The sequence below is a fragment of the Bidens hawaiensis genome, unplaced genomic scaffold (genome assembly GCF_021521415.1).
Source record: "Bidens hawaiensis isolate Kalapana, Puna unplaced genomic scaffold, B.hawaiensis_p1.1 tig00009570_1, whole genome shotgun sequence".
NCBI classification, from domain to species: domain Eukaryota; kingdom Viridiplantae; phylum Streptophyta; class Magnoliopsida; order Asterales; family Asteraceae; genus Bidens; species Bidens hawaiensis.
Window position 1 is genome coordinate 288,938 of NW_027491715.1, and position 19,089 is coordinate 308,026.

The window sequence follows — 19,089 nt, forward strand, 5'->3', positions numbered from 1 at the left end:
GCCCGGCCAGTCGGACCGGTCCGACCGGGACCCAGTCTCAGAACCGGGCCGGGTGAGGCATTTGACCCGTTTTCGAAAAACCCTGCTGGGTTTGGCGGGTGGCGGTCGGCCCGGACCCGGTGACCCGACGGGTCGACCGGTAAAACCCATTTTTTAATAAATCTAAAATGAAATGTGTATGGTGGGATTTGAACTTGGATCAATTTATAGATAGAAACTTTAATAATTACCCATAAGCCAACCAACCAAGCTTCATTAATGTCTTTATTAATCAAATATATATCATATATATTCAAAAAATAATGTATGAAACATAAATAAACATTAAAGTTTGTTATTATTATTATTTTTTGTTATTATTAATTTTTATATGTATATGAATTATATATATAAATATATATATATATATATATATATATATATATATATATATTTAAATTATTTATGACGTCATCCGGGTCAAACACCGGTCCGCCCTCCCGGGTCAGTCCGACCTTTGACCTGGTAAGACGTTCGGGTCGACGCCCGGGCCGGGTTTGAAAACATTGGTTAAAGCTCTATTCAATTGAATGACTAGCTAATCGATATAACATAAATTAATTCAATTGTTTGTACATATGTGGCTAGTACTAAATTGAAGAAACACTAAGAGAACCCACGACAGAGTACAGATAATCTGGGGGTTAAGTAATGTTTCCCACGAGGATGAGGTCCAGCAGAGAAGGTTGTTCTTCAGAGGACCTGCAAAACAGACACCGTAAGCTCGTCACTGAGAAGGGGGGGGTTCCTCCTTGTGACCACCCTCCGGCGTGAGAATCAGACTAGATTGCTCTGAATATAAGTGTATATTAAGAGATTGCTAGATAAGATTGAGATATCAGATGATGTCCTTACCATTCCAAGGTGTTGGAGTATTTATAGCCGAAGGTAGGTTTTCTAGAAGGTACAGCCGGCTGAATAGTATTCATGTTCTACCAACAGTGGACTACGCACAGGCCATGCTGGTTGGTGGATAGGCTACGGCCAACAGTAACAAGGTCGGCTGTACACTGTTCCTTTACTGCCGGCTACGCACTGTTCCACCAACTGTAGGCTGCGCACGTCCCATTGTAAGGGTTGGTGAGTAGGCAGCGGCTAATAGTGACAAACAGTACTAGAGGGTGCTCCTCCTCGTACTGTTGTCGGTGAGCTGTCACCCTGTGATTGGTTCACGGGCTGTTCTGGTCAAATCGTCTTCTGCCCATACCTTAGTAGGTATAGTACAAAAGATCTTCCAGAAGCATACGGACTGGCTCATTTAGGCGGGAGAATTCCCGCCTTGCTCATTCCTTCATGTGACTACTGAAGTAGCTAGTGCCTTGTGCGTGTAGCCTTGCTGTTAGTGCAGGTAGCCTTCCCTGATGGCTTGTATTCGCAACTGCGGGAACAGGCGGGGTACTTCACCATTGGGAGGCTTTCCCTGCGGGTACAGCTGGCGTACTGCGCGTAAGGTTCTTTGAGCATGGTGGGTCCTGCGGGAGCAGTTGGTCGTTGCGCAGACGTCCCTGTTCAAGGTGAGTCTTGCGGGTCCAATTGGGCTTTGCTGGGACCTACCTCTTCAAGTCCCCCCAGTCCAATGTTCTTCTCATGAATTATTAATAAGTGAGGTGAACTTTTGGACTTAGCAAGGGGTTTTGAAAAGGGGTTTAGTTTTTAGGTTTTCCGTGGTGATTCTTCCCGCGGTTTTCCTGATGTCACGCAGAAATTCCCGACTTTTCTGCTTGATCTTTGGGTATGAAGCGGGTAGGTTTGTAACCTCCTCGCAAGTCAGGAGCGTTGAGTCCCACTTGTGTGGATTCTCCATGGGGTTTTGGTAGTTTTCAACATACTGATCAACTATGCTAAAACCACCAATTCCATCTTGGAGTTTCAAACAATATAGTTCTCGACGTTCCCGTTACGCGGGGATGTTATTCCCGTTTCCGCAGGCATGCCCCAGAAGATCCTTCTTGGTTTGAATTCCCTGCAGAGTGCTAAGTATGTGAAGGGTTTTGCCTTGACACTGTACCCGCACTCGTCTTATGGTTACTTTACTTCCAAGGTATTCCTGGCGTCAATTCCCTGCGGGTGCTAAGTATGTGAACGGTTTTGCCTTGACACTGTACCCGCACCCGTCTTATGGTTACTTGGTTGCCAAGGTATTCCTGGCGTCAATTCCCTGCGGGTGCTAAGTATGTGAAGGGTTTTGCCTTGACACTGTACCCGCACCCGTCTTATGGTTACTTGGTTGCCAAGGTAAGGGGTATTTTCCCGCTTACTTTTGAATCTTTTTGAATTTTGAAATTCGAAGAGTTGGTGAAAGGATAAGAACAGTCCAAACCTCTGAAACGTCGTGCGACGGTTTCTTCTGACTGTGTCAGGACGTGCAGGAAGTTATGGTAACGTGACAGTACCTGGTCATTCCAGTCGCTTTTTCAGGCGCGTGGGCCCGTTTTTTCGGGCGCGTGGCCGCGAAATTAATGGTATGCGTCCTTTCAACAGCTGTTGCCAGCTTGCTTTTTGCCACGTGTCATAGTTTCATTGCACCTTCGATTTCTCTCTCCTCCGCATTAAATTCATCGCATTAATTGCGATTAGTATATAAAGGGGGAGAGGGTTCTTTGTAATTCACACTTTCACTTTTCTCTTCATCTTCCGAACGATTTCCGGTGAATACTCAACTTTTCAGTCGAGCCTTTTCTCGAAATCGTTTTCTTTCATCTGCAAGATGTCGTCTCGTGATCTCGAGTCTACAGCCGACGACAAGAGTACTGCTGGCGAGTGCCAGTGTGCTTTGCCTGTCGATCTGTACCAGTACGTCGTCAGGAAGTTCATGCTCGAGTCTCTCGAGCCTGAGTTTCCTGAACCCCATCAGACAGTGTACGATGCCCCCAGAGGCAAGATCGGGGTATATGCTGCATTCTTTGTTTATGGGAATCTTAGGTTCCCATTGACAAAGTTTGTTTACCGTGTCCTGGAGAGGCACGGTGTGCACCTGACCGAGGTGCACCCGATGGCGATTGCCAAGATCCGGCACTTCGAGTGGGTGTGCCGGATTCTGGGCATTGAGCCCTATATTGACCGCCTGATGACCTTCTACACTTGGAGGTGCATCCAGGGGTGGTATACATTGATAACCCGGATTAAGGGTTTAAAGATCTGCGCAACCGAGCGCAGTCTTCGCTCGTGGAAGCGGGAGTTCTTCTACATATCCGCTCGCGCCATCCCCCTTGCCATGAAATTCAAGAACGGGCAAGCACTTCCCAGCCTTCACGCCTCCAACTACGAGGAGGCGGAATGGTTTTCGAAGATATCCCGGGTCCAATCTCCGGTTTACCGGTTTGCGGAGTCCGGGATGGTGATGCTGGGGATGAGCCGGGTGTGGAAGGAGGCGGATGCGCGAAAGATTCCGATCGTCCTCGAATACGGTTCGAACTCTGTTCCTTACGGTATGCTTTGTTTCTTTTTGTTGATTCTGAATTTCTTCTAACTTTTTTCCTGTTTATTTCAGAGGGGAACGACTTGCAGTCGCTCCTGAACACGCGGGAGGCTGACGGTCCCGCACGGATGGGTACTCGCGCTCTAGATGAGAACGAGTTGCCCATCCTAGAACAAACGGCGGATCGGTTCGTGGAGGTCTACCCGCTACGCCATGAGATCCTGAGCGCCAGGCGGCCAGGTAAGGCGCTATTCAACCCTCGACCCCTCAATGTTGAAACCTCTGCTGGAATTCCTCTAATCGTATGTTCTGATGAGGAATCCGCAGATGGTCCTCCGTTGGTGCGGAAGAAGAAGGCTGCCGGCGGGAAGGGGAAGGGGAAGGTGGCCTCCACTGCCGATCCGGTGCCTCGGTCTGATTCGGAGACCGAGAGCGAATAGGTGGCGGGGAATCCCGGTGGTGATAAGACCACCGCTCCGGAGGCTGCGACTGTCACCTCCGGAGAGCCCAAGAAGACGACGGTGATCGGCGCAAAGAGGCCGGCTCCATCGGGTTCGTCCCCGCCTCTCCGTACCTTTAGGCTCAAGAAAACCCGTAAGTACAAACTTCCTTTCTTTAACTTCATAGCTTTATCATTAACACTTATCTTCTTTACGCAGGCGTGGATGTTGACGCATTCCAGGGTGGAGCGCAGAGGAGTACCTCTCCGCCAATGACGGTAGGCTTGGTCAGCCTACCTGAGGCGACGACCCAGGCGCCTGCGCCTGCTTCCGCTGGTTCAGTTGCTCACTCCTTTGAGCCGACTGTTCCAGCTGTGATGACGTCACCGCCGGCTGTGAGTGCTATTTTTACAGCATCTTTCACCGAGCCGGCGGTTACTATTGCTGCGGATTCCGCAGCGGCGACCGCGGCGGCCGCTACCATGCCTCCTCCGTCATCGGCAACGACGGCCGATCCTTCAGGTATGCATGGGGCGTATCGCCAAACTCTGCCACCTTCCCATCTGCCTGACCTCTTGGATGGATTTCCCTTGGGTTCAGGTGATGGGTTCGGCGGCTATCGGCCTGTTATTGACCCTACAGGTGCGTAGGGTTCTTTTGGCCTATTTAAAATTTTTCAATCATCTTTTCCTAACTGCTCTTTGTTTTTTGCAGTGTCGGATTCCAATGAAGTGTATGTTCCACGATGGAACATTCGCCGAGGAACAACCCTTCGCACACCTGTGGAGTGCGTGGAGTGGGCTCGTCACGCTGCTCCCAGTGGTGCGTTGGGGGAAGCCATGGCTAGCTACCAGGAGGGTAGGCTAAGCAATGAGCTTCAGGTTCTCCTGGCCCGGATGCAGCCGCGCGTCGAGCTGCTTTGTCGTGAAAACGACAAGTTAAAGGCAGCTCGCCTTCAGGAAGTAGCTCAGGCGCGGGCTGTCCGGGAGGAGAATAGGAGGCTTTCCGCCGCGGCGGCGGAGAAGGAGAAGGCGTTCAAGGCCCTTGAAGTTGAGGTTCAGGCCCGTCTTGAGGCTCGCTCCAAGGCTGCCCAAGCTGTTAATGAACAGCTTCGGCTGGCCAAGGAGACTGCTAGGAACGCGACTGAAAGGGCCACCAAGGCTGAAGCTGTTGCTGAGCCTCTACGCCTGGAGAATGAAGAGCTTAAAGCCAAATTAGAGGCTCTCCAGCAGGCTCATGATGCCTTGGCGATGGAGGACGCTAAGAAGCTTCAAGAAATCCTGGACCAGAGGGGGGTGCTTGACCATACCGAGCGTAAGCTAAAGGGCGTCGAAGAGGCTGCGGCTAAAGATGTGTTGCTTGCCAACCTCAACAAGAGTGAAGCCGAACGCGCCCGTAACGAAGCTCAAGCAGCCCTCCAAGAAGCTCTGGTTGCCAAGGAATGGCTTCTTCGAGAAGCGTTGTCTCAGGTATGTTTAGCTTCATGTCTTCACGCTTTTCTTTGTAAATAAAAAAGGTTCTGATACTTGTATTTTTTCTTTGTAGGTTGTGCATCGGGTCTTCTCAGAGACGTCTTATGACGATGCTATGAGCGCAGCCCTCAACGCTTCTCATGAGGATGGGGAAAAGGCCGGCTTCCTGCTTGGTCTAGGGTTCGTTGAGAAAGGCATCCCGCCTTCCAACTTCCCTTTGTATGATGTGGATACTGAAGCTATTTACGACCAAGCAGTGAACCAGTATGCCGCCTTCCCGCATCCGGTGGTGGAGAAGGTGAACGAAGTCGCTGTTGCTGATGATGGGCTAGCTGTTCTTAAAGCCTTCCTTGAACCATCACGCTCTACTGATGGAGCGGGTCCAAGTGGAAGTGGTCCTGAAGCTTGATTCTGAAGATCCCTTTCCACCATTAACGTAGATTTTTGCTTTTGTATAGCTATCTTTGTAATATTTGAATTTGATGGAATAAAGATTGTGTTAATTCTTTGCCTTGTTTATTTTACGCTTGTTTTGATCTAACTTAGTAATCTCTTTAGTACTTAGATAAGTTAACTTTTTAACGTGGCAAATTATAAGTTTGTTTCGCTTCCTCTTTCATGATTGTGCGGGTATGACCGTCACTTACACTTAGTAGAATGGCTTAACTTTACTTATATCCGACCTGCGTGGAAGTTTTCCTCATCTTTTCCTTTGAAATTTTCTAAGTGTTCAGAATAAGTTAACCTTTGAACGTGGTAGATGATAGGTTGAAGTTTTGCTTCCTTGTTCGTGATTGTGCGGGTAAGACCGTCACTTGCACTTACAAGGATGGCTAAACTTTACTTACATCTGACCTGCGTGTAGGTTTTCCTTAAAACTTGAAGTTTTTACCGTGTGTTTATGCGGGTTTTGCCGCCTTCCACACGTAACGACTTACTTCTTCCCCTATTTATGCGGTGAATACCGGCACATTAGTGTGGGAAGTTCATAAGTATAAAGGTAAGGCTATTAACACATTGTGAAAGGAGAATCATTTCCATTAGAAGTGGCTCTAGGCCTTTTCTTTACAAGTTGGAATTGATCTACATATAACATTTGCGTAATTGAGCTCCATTCCATGTTCTTGGGATGGGAGTGCCATCGAGCCTTTCGAGCATGTATGCGCCCTTTCCCAGGACTTCTTTGATAATGTATGGCCCTTCCCAGACTGGGGCCAGCTTTCCTGGGCGTTCTTGGTTCGAAGCCTCGTTGTTACGCAGTATGTAGTCTCCTACTTTGAAGTGGCAGAGTTTTACCCGCGTGTTGTAGTACTTTTGCATTTGTCGCTTGTAGTTCTCTTCACGCACTGCGGCTAAGTCTCTGCGTTCCTCGGTTAGCATAAGGTCCAACCGTCTTTCCGCATCATTGTCTTCTGGCTGAATCAAGACCCTTGGCGAGGGTAAACCAATTTCGACCGGGACCATGGCTTCAGTGCCATAAGTGAGGCTGAACGGGGTTTCTCCCGTACTGGCCTTCTTCAGCGTTCTGTTTGCCCAAAGGACGTGCGGAAGCTCGTCCACCCAGCCGGATCTGTGTTCCGAGAGTCTTTTCTTGATGCCTTCGACGATGCTCTTATTTGCTCTTTCCACCTCACCATTACCTTGCGGGTGTGCCACTGAGGTAAAGGTGTGGGTGATTTGAAGTTCTTTCAGCCACTGTTGTAGCTTCTTGTCAGCAAAGTTGGTGCCGTTATCGCTCACCAGATTCTGTGGAAGTCCAAAACGACAAATAATAAATTCCCAAATAAATTTTTTGATATGTTTTGCAGTTGTTTGGGCTAAGGGTTTTGCTTCTATCCACTTGGTGAAGTAGTCGATGGCTACCACTAGGAACTGAACATTTCCTGCTGCTGTAGGAAATGGGCCTGTCACATCGATGGCCCACTTCTGAAATGGCCATGAAGAAGTGACTGGAACAAGTTCATTCTTCGGGCGGTGCGTGTTGGGTGCGTAAAGCTGGCAAGACCTGCATTTTCTGATGTATGCCAGCGCATCCGTATGCATCCCCGGCCAAAAGTATCCCGCGTTGTTTAGCTTAGCTACAACAGCGCGGGGACCTGCGTGTACTCCACAGATGCCTTCGTGTACTTCCCTTAGGAGGTAGTCAGCATCTTGGTTGTCCACGCATCTTAAGAGTGGGCCAAGAAAGTTACGTCTGTAAAGGATGTCATCGATGAGTTGATAATTCAGTGCTTTACAGCGTAGTTTTCTTGCCTGTGTTTTTGACTCTGGTAGTGTACCTGCCGCAAGGTATTTTATTATTGGTGTCATCCACGTTTCCGTGCCGGTTTGGATGACACAAATTTCCTTGTGCGGGACCGAAGGTGCCTCGAGGAGTTCAATGCGGATATCCTTTCCTAAGTGGGTGAAGGCTAATGATGCAAGCTTGCTTAACGCATCCGCAGATTTGTTTTCACTTCGCTTGACGTGTATGACTTTGCAGTCGTTGAAATCGCGCATAAGGGATTTTGCTTGTGCGAGGTACAGGGCCATTGTGTCGTTCACGGCCGTGTACGTCCCGTTGATTTGATTGGCTACTAACATGGAATCCACGTGGGCTTCCAAGTTTTTCACTCCCATCTTACGCGCAATTCTCAGCCCAGCCAAGAATGCCTCATACTCGGCTTCGTTATTCGTACTTGGAAAATCCAGTCGAATAGCGTAAGTGTATTCTTGGCCTGCTGGGTTGGTTAGTTTCAGCCCTGCGCCTGAACCCTCGTTATTGGCTGCCCCATCAGTGTAGAGTCGCCAGACATCATTGATGTCTTGTGCTGGAGAGGGTTGAGCCTCTTCCTGGCACTCTTTTTCCCGCGATGCAGGCACTTCTGCAATAAAGTCGGCCAGAACCTGGCCTTTTATGGCTGGTCTTGGCTTATACTTTATCGCGTATTCCCCCAACTCAATTGCCCATTTGGCTAGGCGTCCCGATAACTCGGGTTTGCCTAGAACGTTTGCAAGTTTGAAGTTGGAGAGAATGGTGATTGGGTGACCCTGGAAATATCGTCTTAGCCTGCGTGAAGCGTGTATAAGTGCTAAGACTAATTTTTCGAGGGTAGAGTACCGGGTTTCTACGTCTGTTAGGATACGGCTGACATAATAGATTGGCATCTGGATGCCTTTTCGCTCTACTAGCAGGACTGCCCCGGTTGCTCTATCTGTTGCGGAAAGGTATAGGATTAACTCCTCTCCCGCTTTTGGTGCTGTGAGCGTTGGGAGTTCGATCAAGCGTGACCGAATCTCCTGAAAAGCTGCTTCCGCTTATTGGGTCTCCTTCTTCAATAGTCACGGTAATCTGCACGCACATCTTCGAAGATGATAAATCTCGTAATGCAATTAATCAATATAACCAACTCAATTCCATCTATAATTGTTCAATTCCAATGATGATCATGGTTGGCACGGCGACCAAGATGGTGATGGTCGGCGACCTAAACTCAGGTAGGGGAGGAGGTTAGATGGTGAGGGGGGGGGGCATAAGAAAATAAATTAAATACATTTGGTTTTCTGGCCTAGAGCTGCGAATTTTTTGAGTAGGGTTTAGCGTGTCGTACGTGGAACATCTTCGGCTCCTAGGTCCCAAGCTTTGTTTTTCATAGGATTGACTTTGCTATTCAAAAGGGAGTTGCGGCGCAGCTTGTTGCCCTTTTGTCTGCCACTTTATTGTAATCGTTCTATGTTATTTCGATCAAAAGTCAAATATTTTATTAATATAAATGAAAAGTAACTAAAAAACTCATTTTAGTAAATAACTTTCATAACTTTCATTTCACCTATTTTGATAATTAAATTTTCCTTACTCCCCAATTTGGTAAAAAAAAAACTCAAATTAAGAGACCCATTAATTTAGTCCAATAAAGCATCCTCATGTCAACTGTCTTGCCGTCTAAGAAATACGCATTTGACTAAATTAGAAGAATCCATTTGAAAGAAATAATGCAGGGATTATCATTGACATAAATGATATGACTAACTTGAACAGACTTTCCCTGTTGGGCATGTAGGGGTTGTTTGAGATTTCTTATTTTACTTTCTTATAATTTTTCATTAAGTTAATAAGTTACAATTTTATAACTTATAGAACTTTTTATCTCACAATATAAGCAATCCCAAACACCTTATTAATTTTCAAAAAGTTTATAAGTTATAAGATGGTAAAAATAAGCAATCCCAAACACCCCCTTAATGATTATCAAGACAATTTTAAATCGAAAGAAGATTTTCTTAATCTCAAGAACATAAGATGTTAGATACGAAGAGAAGAGAATTGATAGGAACCGATACGAAGAATGAGAAGTCCCTTACCAATACTAACATAGAGCGAGTCATTATCATCGATGCCTTTGAAGTGTCAAGACTTGATAAATCTGGTGTTTCATGGCTATTAGATCCAGTGTCAAGGTACCGGGTAGAGGTGGCAAATAGAAACTATCAAATCTGAATTCCTTGTAAAAGAAATCCATTGTGTGTGACTCATAAATAGGTTTAGCTGAAAGTGATTTACAATCAGATGGTCCAGGTTTCATTTTTTTCATCTACAATTGCGTACAAGTTTCAGATTTGTTTAATTGATTGATTTATTAGGTTTTACTACACATATACAACATGATGCAGCCTACTTAATCTAAACAGGAAATTCAAGGTTGAAATGTGAGATGGTCCCTTTATGGTGCATCACACGGTTCATAATAATTGATATAAATTTCTATAAAGACCTTTAACAAATATGGTATCTATAAATAGTTGAAAATGACATAATAATGTTTAGTGGAATTCAATTGTTAAAGAGTTTTATTAGGAATGGTTGTTATGGTTGCCAATACCTTTTTCCTTTTGAATTCCAATTCATACCATGACATTACACACAATAATCATAGAGCCACACTAGGTTCCATAGATGCCAAGAAAAAGGAAGGTACTTTTTGTGGTTTGGTTGTTAAAAATATTGCAAAGGTAAATGCTACTAGATATGGTGCTACTAAAACTACTTCCTTGAAACCAAAGATGATGCTCGAGCAAAACGAAAATGAATTGTACAAGGTTACAGATCTCGGTTTAGGGAGACTTCTTAAAGATGGTTCTGTATTCCAACAAAACTTTCGTATCAGATCATATGAAGTTGGGCTTGACCGAACACTTTCCTTGAAAACTATTATGAATCTATTGCAGGTATACCGTATATGTGATATATAAAGTACTTGTCATTTTAATTATAATTGAAATTACGTATAAGTTAGCATGTGCATGCTCAGGAAACAACCAATAATCATATGAAGGCAAGTGAAGTGTGGAGCGACCGCTTAGGTTTAACAGGAGAGACATGCAAGAAGAACCTAATTTGGGTGATGGCAAAGCTACAAGTGGTAGTGGACCGCTATCCAATTTGGTACCGCTCTTCATCTCCTAATAATACAAGGCTAATATTATTAGAGAATATTATAGAATGTATTTTCAGAGTTTTGATAGTGCTCCAAAGTGATCAAACACTATAATACTAAAACTCTAATAATATATTCTATAATATTCAATATTAAACAACAAAACATGAATCATGTGCTCTATGTCGAGAAGACCTATTTAACAAAACCAGATAGAGGTAGCTAGGAATATACTAATGTTTGGAAGAAACTTGCTTAAAACAAACTGCAGTACATACGACCTTATTAGTCGCAACAAAAAGACTATATTCACAACATATACTAATAATGTTTGAAGACAAAGTTAATTGAGCATTAACATATATATATGTTCTGCAATTCACACATATATATATATATATATATATATATATATATATATATATATATGCATGGTCTATGGTCTCTCGTCTCTTTTTGCATAATTTAATTTGTGATTTTTAATTAATCTGGACTTTATTTGTTGCTTTGAATCAATATTTAAATGGTAACAGGGTAATTTAGCTTCTTTCTCTTTCTCCTCATCATAAAAAACTCGTCATATATCACATCTCACCTCTCACACTTATACACATGTTACAAATGGTAGCAAGGTAATTACATTATGTATTTCCTTTTTACAACAATTACATGTTCATCATATTAAGTATATGTCATTTTTTAGTACACATATAAAATAACATATGCTTAATTCTTTTTGTTAATATATAACAAGATTATATAATATAACTAAATCCAAAATGGTTTTTAAATAATGGTGTAAATTAAAAAAAAAAGTAGTATTGTGTAAAAATGTTTTAAATGCTTAAGAAGGGTGGGGAATAGATAAAGGAAGTTAACAAATAAATAAATATACTTTTACAGTTTTACCCTTGTGAATAATACAAAAGAGTTGTAAGTGTTACGATTTGGGTTTTTGGTTTTCACATAATGTATGTTTTAGATTAGATCTATATGTACAACGTTATTAAGTTAAGATAATGCAAGAAATGATTTGTAAAGCCCTTATTGTTTTGTTAAGTCTTTTGTATTTTTTAGGTAAATTCAGCATATCTTTAGTTAGCATTCGTATATGTATTTGTAATGTTTGGTTTGGCCTTTTGTAAAACAAAGCCCATTTGGATATATATATATATATATATATATGGAAAGAATGATACATGAGGCTGCACTATAAATAAATAGTACCATAACCCTTTGGATAAAAAGTAGCAACTCTCACCTACTCTCTCGACCTTATTTTTATATCTTTCTTTCTACTTTGGGTAATAACCAAATATAACATAAGATTCGAAATCTCGGTTAGCTTGCAAGTGATTTCCACTAGCTTGCAAGTAAGAGTGAATCAATAATTTATTGTTTGATCCGTTCATAAAACCTACATGATTCTTAATGCCATAAGTCATTTAACCAATCACAATTTTTTTTTTGTTTAATTATTTAAAAGGGTACATGAGTAAAATTGTTATTTGTTTGGTGAGGTGACTATTAAATTGTTTAAGAAATTACAAAAGATATTCTTTTATTTTATTTTTAATTTTTTGTATCTTATTCTAAATGTTTAATATCAGGATACATGAATATGTGTAGGCATTAGTGCATTACATAAATCTGGTATTTGACAAAATATAAATGAAGATATTTTAGTATTTGATTAACAATACTTTTGATTAAAAAAAGTTTATAAAAGAAAATCAAAAAGAAAATTGATTTGTAACTTTGAATTAGTTAGTAACAAATACCAATTATATGTTATTAATAACTCATTTTAGCTTTAAAAAACTTTTAAGACCAAACTATCATTTTCATAAAATCATAGTCAATTAGTTTTTTTATTAATTACAAGTGTGTTATTATTATTTTAGTCAACTGACTACACATAATGAATGGTCTAAATCTATTTCTTGTACGTGTGATCCATCTTTGAGCTGTGAAACCCGAAGTAACTTTACCTAACAATTTTTTTTTTCATATGTATTACAAGTAAGTTACATTGGAAATTTTTTTTTATGATGTTTGATTTTTGAGTTAATAATAAATATCAATTATGTGTTAATAATAACACTTTTTTACTTTAAATAACTTTTAGTCTCATTTAAAGAGGGGAGGGGGGAAATGAGAAGAAAATGTGAAGAAATCATGTTCTAGAGATTTTTTAAGGAGGAGAGGAGAGAGAAAAGGCTAAAAAAATTAAGTCTATACTCATCCTTCCAAATTGGATAAGAGAGAAAATGTGTGCGTATATATTAACTTCTAAATTTTCTTTCATTTTCATTAAACTCAGGAACATGAAATGAAGTGATATATTTTCCTCTCCCTCTCTTTCTTTTCTCTTTCAATTCTTCTCCCTTTCTTTTTTATCCTTAAATGAAACTTAAGAACACGTTGTTAAGACCAAACTATCATTTTAATTAAAAGCATGGTCAACTATTTCTTGCATTTCTTGCGTGATCCACAATTGACTTGTGAGAATTCGAAATAATTCCCACTTTACAGTTTTTAAAACTTTTCCATACATATTATAAGTAAGTTACATCTATAAAAAAAATTGCGTCGATTTTTTTAGTTTTTTTTTTTGAACAGCTAACTATTATTAAAAGAACAAATCGGGAGAGTAGCAAGAAGCTAACCCCAAAATACAAACACCAAAACAAGGAAAGCACCTAGAACAAACTCAAAAACAAAATTTACACCATTCTTCCCAATCTAGCCCGACCATCTTCCCCCTATGTTTCACCCACAAAAACGAGAGATGTTTGATATCGTCCTTTAATCTATTCACCGAAATTCTAGTCTTGTTAAAGAGAGAATCATTACGTGCCTTCCACAAGCACCAAAGAGCCGTTAGTATAATAGTATGGATGACTTTCTTCTTTTCTTTTTCAATCCTTGGATTTAAATGTTCTTTTAATAGTTCTCTGAGTCGACTTTTTAGTTAGGAATTAATAAATATCACTTAAATGTTATTAATAACTCATTTTGACTTTTAAAAAATTATAATACCAAACTATCATTTTCATTAAAATCATGTTTTTTATCAATTACAAGTGTATCATTATTATTTTATACAATTAATTACACATAATGAATCATGCATATTTGTTTTTCGTATTTCTTGCGTGATTCACCTATAAAGTTTTATAATTTTTTTTTCATATGTACTGTAAGTAAGTTACACCTACCAACATTTTTATTTTTTTTTACATCGATCGACTTTTAAAATAGGTGTAACAAATGTAATTACATCATAGGGTGAATAGTAAAAATTTGCAAATATTAGTGTAATGTAAATGTTTGTCACACCTATGTTATTGGTCGATTCGTGTAAAAAAAATTTCTACATTTTTTTTAAACTATATGTAAAATATAATACATATGACTAAAAAATATATATAAAAACAAAATTGGAGTTTTAAAAACCGGTATTCTACTTGTACTAGATTGGGTTAAAAAATCCCTTATAATTTCCTATGATCGTAACTTCAATCCAAAAATAAACCAAAACTAAATGATTCTTATAACAAAAAATAATCCAAAAGTTAATCCATATTAAAAAAATAATGCAAAAGCAATCACTCTTAAAAAAAATAGTCCTGAAGTTTACACGTTTTAATGTTAATTGTTGGGTTAAAAGTATTTTTGAAAAAATATGGGCCGTAAATATAAAAAATTTCTCGGGCTTAAAAACCGGTATTTTAGACAAAAACCGCCGGTACGATGTTCTAGCAAACCGGTCATATATACCGGACTCAAAATACCGACCTAGTGTGCGAAATCCGATTTAACCGGTTCAACTGACCGGTGTGAACTAGTTTTTAAAACACTGGGTGGATCTATAAGTTAGATATGTGCGAATAATGCACCATAAAACTGATATAAAGAAAATCAATAAATATGGTGTCATTATAAATAGTTAACAAAACTTAGCTTATTGTATATTGGGATTCAATTTTTAGACTGCCAATGGTTGTTATGACTGCCAATGCATTTTGCTTGTCAAATTCTTTCTCATATCATTGCCTGTCTCGTAGTAATCTTCGACGAGGAGCAGTAGATGAACATGGAATTATTAAGAACAAATATGCTTCTTCTTGGGGTTTGGTTGTTAAAGATATTACAAAGGTACATGCTACCAAAGTTGGTGCTATTAGAACTATTTTCTTGAAACCTAAGATGATGCTCGACCAAAACAAAAATTACCCGTACATGGTTGGGGATCTCGGTTTAGGTAGACTATTTAAAGACGATTTTGTATTCCGACAAAACTTTCATATCAGATCATATGAAGTTGGAGCAGGCCAAACAGTTACTACAGAAACCCTTATTAATCTAATGCAGGTTTGTGTATATATGTGATAAATTAGCTATTTAACTGGTTATTGTAATTGCATGTATATAATTGGCATCATATGGTCAGGAAACATGCATTAATCATGTCAAGGCAGGTGGAGCTTGGGGTGGCGGCTTAGGTTCGACACGAGAGATGTGCAAGAAGAACCTAATTTGGGTGATGGCAAAGCTGCAAATGGAAGTGGATCGTTATCCAATTTGGTACCACTCTTCATATCCATGTAGTTGATATAAAACATAAGTTTTAATAATACCGGTGATACCATATCAAGTATCAACATGGGCGCGGCATAGAAGGGACCGGGAGTCCCCCCCCCCCCCCCTTCTATGCCCAAACAAGATCCGTAACTTTTGGGCCCCTATATAAAAGTCCAAGCTTCATCACTGCATATCATCCAAATAAAACTTCTCAAGTAGTTCATAGCTTATAAAAAAACAACATTTTTAACTAAATAGATTCCGATTCAATATTTAGAACAAAATTAATCCAATAGAGCTTATATAAAGAAGTAATAACACATAAATGTCTTGACAAATTCAAAAAACTTCTATTAAGGTCAAAAACTTATGCAGGAAAACTTTTACTAGCTTGTTACAAGTTTTAGTATAGTATGCAAAAGAGAGAGAGAGATAATAATTTATCAATAGAGAGGAAACCCTCAATTATACTACATAGAAAACCGAAAATCTTATATGTAGCCAATTGTAGGCTAAAGACAACTGAAATGCTCCTTGAAATAGAATATATAAGGATGTTCTTCAACATAGGCGATGGTATTGTAGAGCGTGGATTGAGACTCAGGATTACATATGTGAGAGGTGTTATGACCATGTAAAGATATTCGGGTATATTTTGGAGGTCAACGGGTGGGTACAAACTGGGCCAAATTAACTAGAGCTTACCATTTATAAAGAAAGCACTCTAGTGGCTCTAAAAATGGGGGAGCGACCAGAATACGACACGTAGAATATAGGTGTTTTGTTTATATATATTATAGATTTAGCACGTGATACCGGCCAATATGTGAAGATAAATTTCTACACTAAGCAACACACATAAAAACTTTGGTAAAATCGGTCAGTGAAAATTTTGTTCGGTTTAACCCATCAGTTAGACTTTTACCGGCTACTAGCTATATACGTGCATACATATTTGTATTTATGTATGTATACTAGTTTGACGCTCATGTACTTTCTCATGCCTAAATGATCAATTATAGGGATGATGTTATTCAAATTGATATATCGAATAGCGCGTATGGGAAAATTGGAATGTGCTCCAATTGGACGTTTTTTGATGCCAAAACCGGCAAGAAATTACTTAGAGCTTCTTGGTATGATCAACATCTTGCTACACAAATTAGAAAATATGTTCATAGAATCGCTTTTCTTAACATTAATACCGGTATCTTTCTTGTGTATTCTCATAGCATTTGGTTAATGATGAATGAAGAGACAAGAAAGTTATCAAAATTCCCAGATGAAGTTCAAAATGAACTTGATGTATACTATACGAATACTACACCACCGACGATTAAAGAGGACACTAGAAAATTCTTAACACGGGATGAAAGTATCATAGATTATACTCGCAATGGTATAAAGGTGTGTCTTATTTCATAGATTAATTTCTTAATTCTTGCATGACCTTATTAATCAATTGATTAATATATATACCACATATATGCATCTATAGCCAAGATGGAGCGATTTAGATATCAACCAACATGTTAACAACGCGAAATATTTTGGGTGGATCCTCGATGTAACACACTTATCTTTCATTCTAAGTACGCGACATATATATTCATACTTTTAAGACATTTGGTTTGCAGAGCGTTCCGTATTCAATTTTGGAGAACTATGAGCTTGCCAGCATGACTTTAGAGTACTCCCGAGAGTGTAGGAAGGACAATGTGTTGCAATCCTACACTTATGTAACGGGAACCGACAATGGCAAATTAGTCGATTGTGATCATGTTGATTGCGAGCATGTTCTTCGACTTGAGGTTGGAGGTGGTGAGATCATGAAAGGTTGGACTAGTTGGCGGTCGAAACATGGTAAAAGATTAGGATGCGATGGAGAGCAGTCACTTGTTCTTTAATGTGAAGTTTATGTTATTAAGTATATGGTCATGCCATTTGTTATGCTTTGACCCATACGTAATAACTTATAACTTATAACATATGTGTTGTGTTGTATAATAATATGATACTATACTGTTACGATACAAATCTATGATCTATGGGTTTAGTGGTATGATGTTTTTCTTTAAAAATGTAAGGTTGTGATCAGTTCAAATCATTGGAAGTGTAAGATAAAGGGTGGAATTTAGGTGTTCAAAAATTGCCATTGCAAAAAATTAATTAAACCATAACACATGTACAAAAATAACTACATAATACCAATACCATGCGTATAGTTTAACATGTGTTTGGCGTGTATGGGATCAGTTATGAGACATTTAAGATTGAATTTCAGGTAATAAACATCTAATTATGTAATTTTTAACCATATAAAACCATAAGCGAGAAACCTAGTATATTTTGTGTAACATGTGTTTAACGTGTATAGGATCACGTATGAGACGTTTTATTATTACTGGATGAGACTACGATTACAAATAAGGTCAATGCTAATTCTACTCAAATTGTTGAAGAAACAACATCTAATATCTTTACATAACAACAAATTACTATGACAATATATGAATATTAGAATCTAACAAGGATGAAACTAATAATTATGATATGACAACTTTTTAATATTAACAAAAATACATATCATACATAGTGACTAAAACAACATAGAATTGAAATACAATGACTAACATCGAACAAAACAGTTAAACATAAACGTCAACTTTGTAACCACCACTTGTTATTTTTATCGTCATATATGTCAACAAATTATGAAGATGAGACAAAATATTACCTTTATGCACATATATAGGAAGTCTCAACTTTATGAAATGATATATTTGAAATTCACAGAAATCCACTGAAATAGAACCCAAACTTTTGTCTTTGGTTAGGCATCCACCTGAATATCAACAAACCGACACATCAACGTCACATTATATTTCAAACTTTTCTTAAAAACTCTCATTTTCTTCTACAACACAAAACTCGTTAAAAATTATATATATAATATATATGTATGTGTGTTACTGTGTTTGATGTGAGAGAGGGGTCCCACCAAGAAGTCCGTTGCACGGTTTGTCGATGCAAACTTTCCATCTAAACCAACTCCATAATGGGAACAAGTCCATCACATAACGGGAACTAGTATGCGTTAATATTGTCAAAACATATGACACAATCATATTCTTTTTAACTTTAAATTCCTGTTGCTACAAAAGATTCCTTGTACTTTAAAAACACTGTATAATATAAGATCACAGGTTAATATAATATAAGATCACATGTTAATATAAGACCAAATTGCATCTTATAATATAAGATCACATGTTAATATATAAGTTCTATTTTGTCATCCGTACGCTCGGTTTCTTAATGTGTAACTTATTTCACTGAGGGTTCTACCATGCATATATGGATGATGAAAGTCATGTTATTAATTTGTTGCTGGTGACTTGATAAGGATTTTTCTGGTTAACACATTAGTGATCAATATCTTTAAATTCTTGATTTATGATTTACATTATAATTATAACACTCGCGCTTAGTTTCACATAGGCATTGCCATTTTTAAGTTTGCATAGACAATAAAAATCCAGCTAACATTTAGCTTCACATAGACAAGAACAGGCATATTGTTTAGTTTCACTTATGCCAATATGCATGCATGTATAAAATTTATAAAATTCCACCTACTTAGCCCAATGTGGGTCTATAATTAGTTAGAAGTTCACATGTGTTATATGTGCGTGTGAGAGTTGAACAAAGAATTTTAC

The 19,089-nt window shown here is 39.2% G+C and overlaps 1 protein-coding gene across 1 annotated transcript; it reads left to right on the top strand.

Moving 5' to 3' along the window:
* Window positions 1-10,205: 10,205 nt before the first annotated feature.
* Window positions 10,206-17,299, top strand: LOC143532910 (palmitoyl-acyl carrier protein thioesterase, chloroplastic-like). Its single transcript, XM_077027815.1, has 7 exons — window positions 10,206-10,293; window positions 14,868-15,160; window positions 15,240-15,373; window positions 16,393-16,506; window positions 16,603-16,777; window positions 16,869-16,937; window positions 17,008-17,299. Exons 1-7 carry the CDS (start codon window positions 10,206-10,208, stop codon window positions 17,275-17,277), a joined length of 1,143 nt encoding a protein of 380 aa, XP_076883930.1. The 3' UTR covers window positions 17,278-17,299.
* Window positions 17,300-19,089: the final 1,790 nt, after the last annotated feature.

Coding starts and splice junctions, on each gene's coding strand:
- LOC143532910 (XM_077027815.1), top strand. CDS start 10,206: ATGGTTGTTATGGTTGCCAATACCTTTTTCCTTTTGAATTCCAATTCA. Junction 15,161..15,239: donor CCCTTATTAATCTAATGCAG/GTTTGTGTATAT, acceptor TCATATGGTCAG/GAAACATGCATTAATCATGT. Junction 16,778..16,868: donor ATACTCGCAATGGTATAAAG/GTGTGTCTTATT, acceptor ATGCATCTATAG/CCAAGATGGAGCGATTTAGA.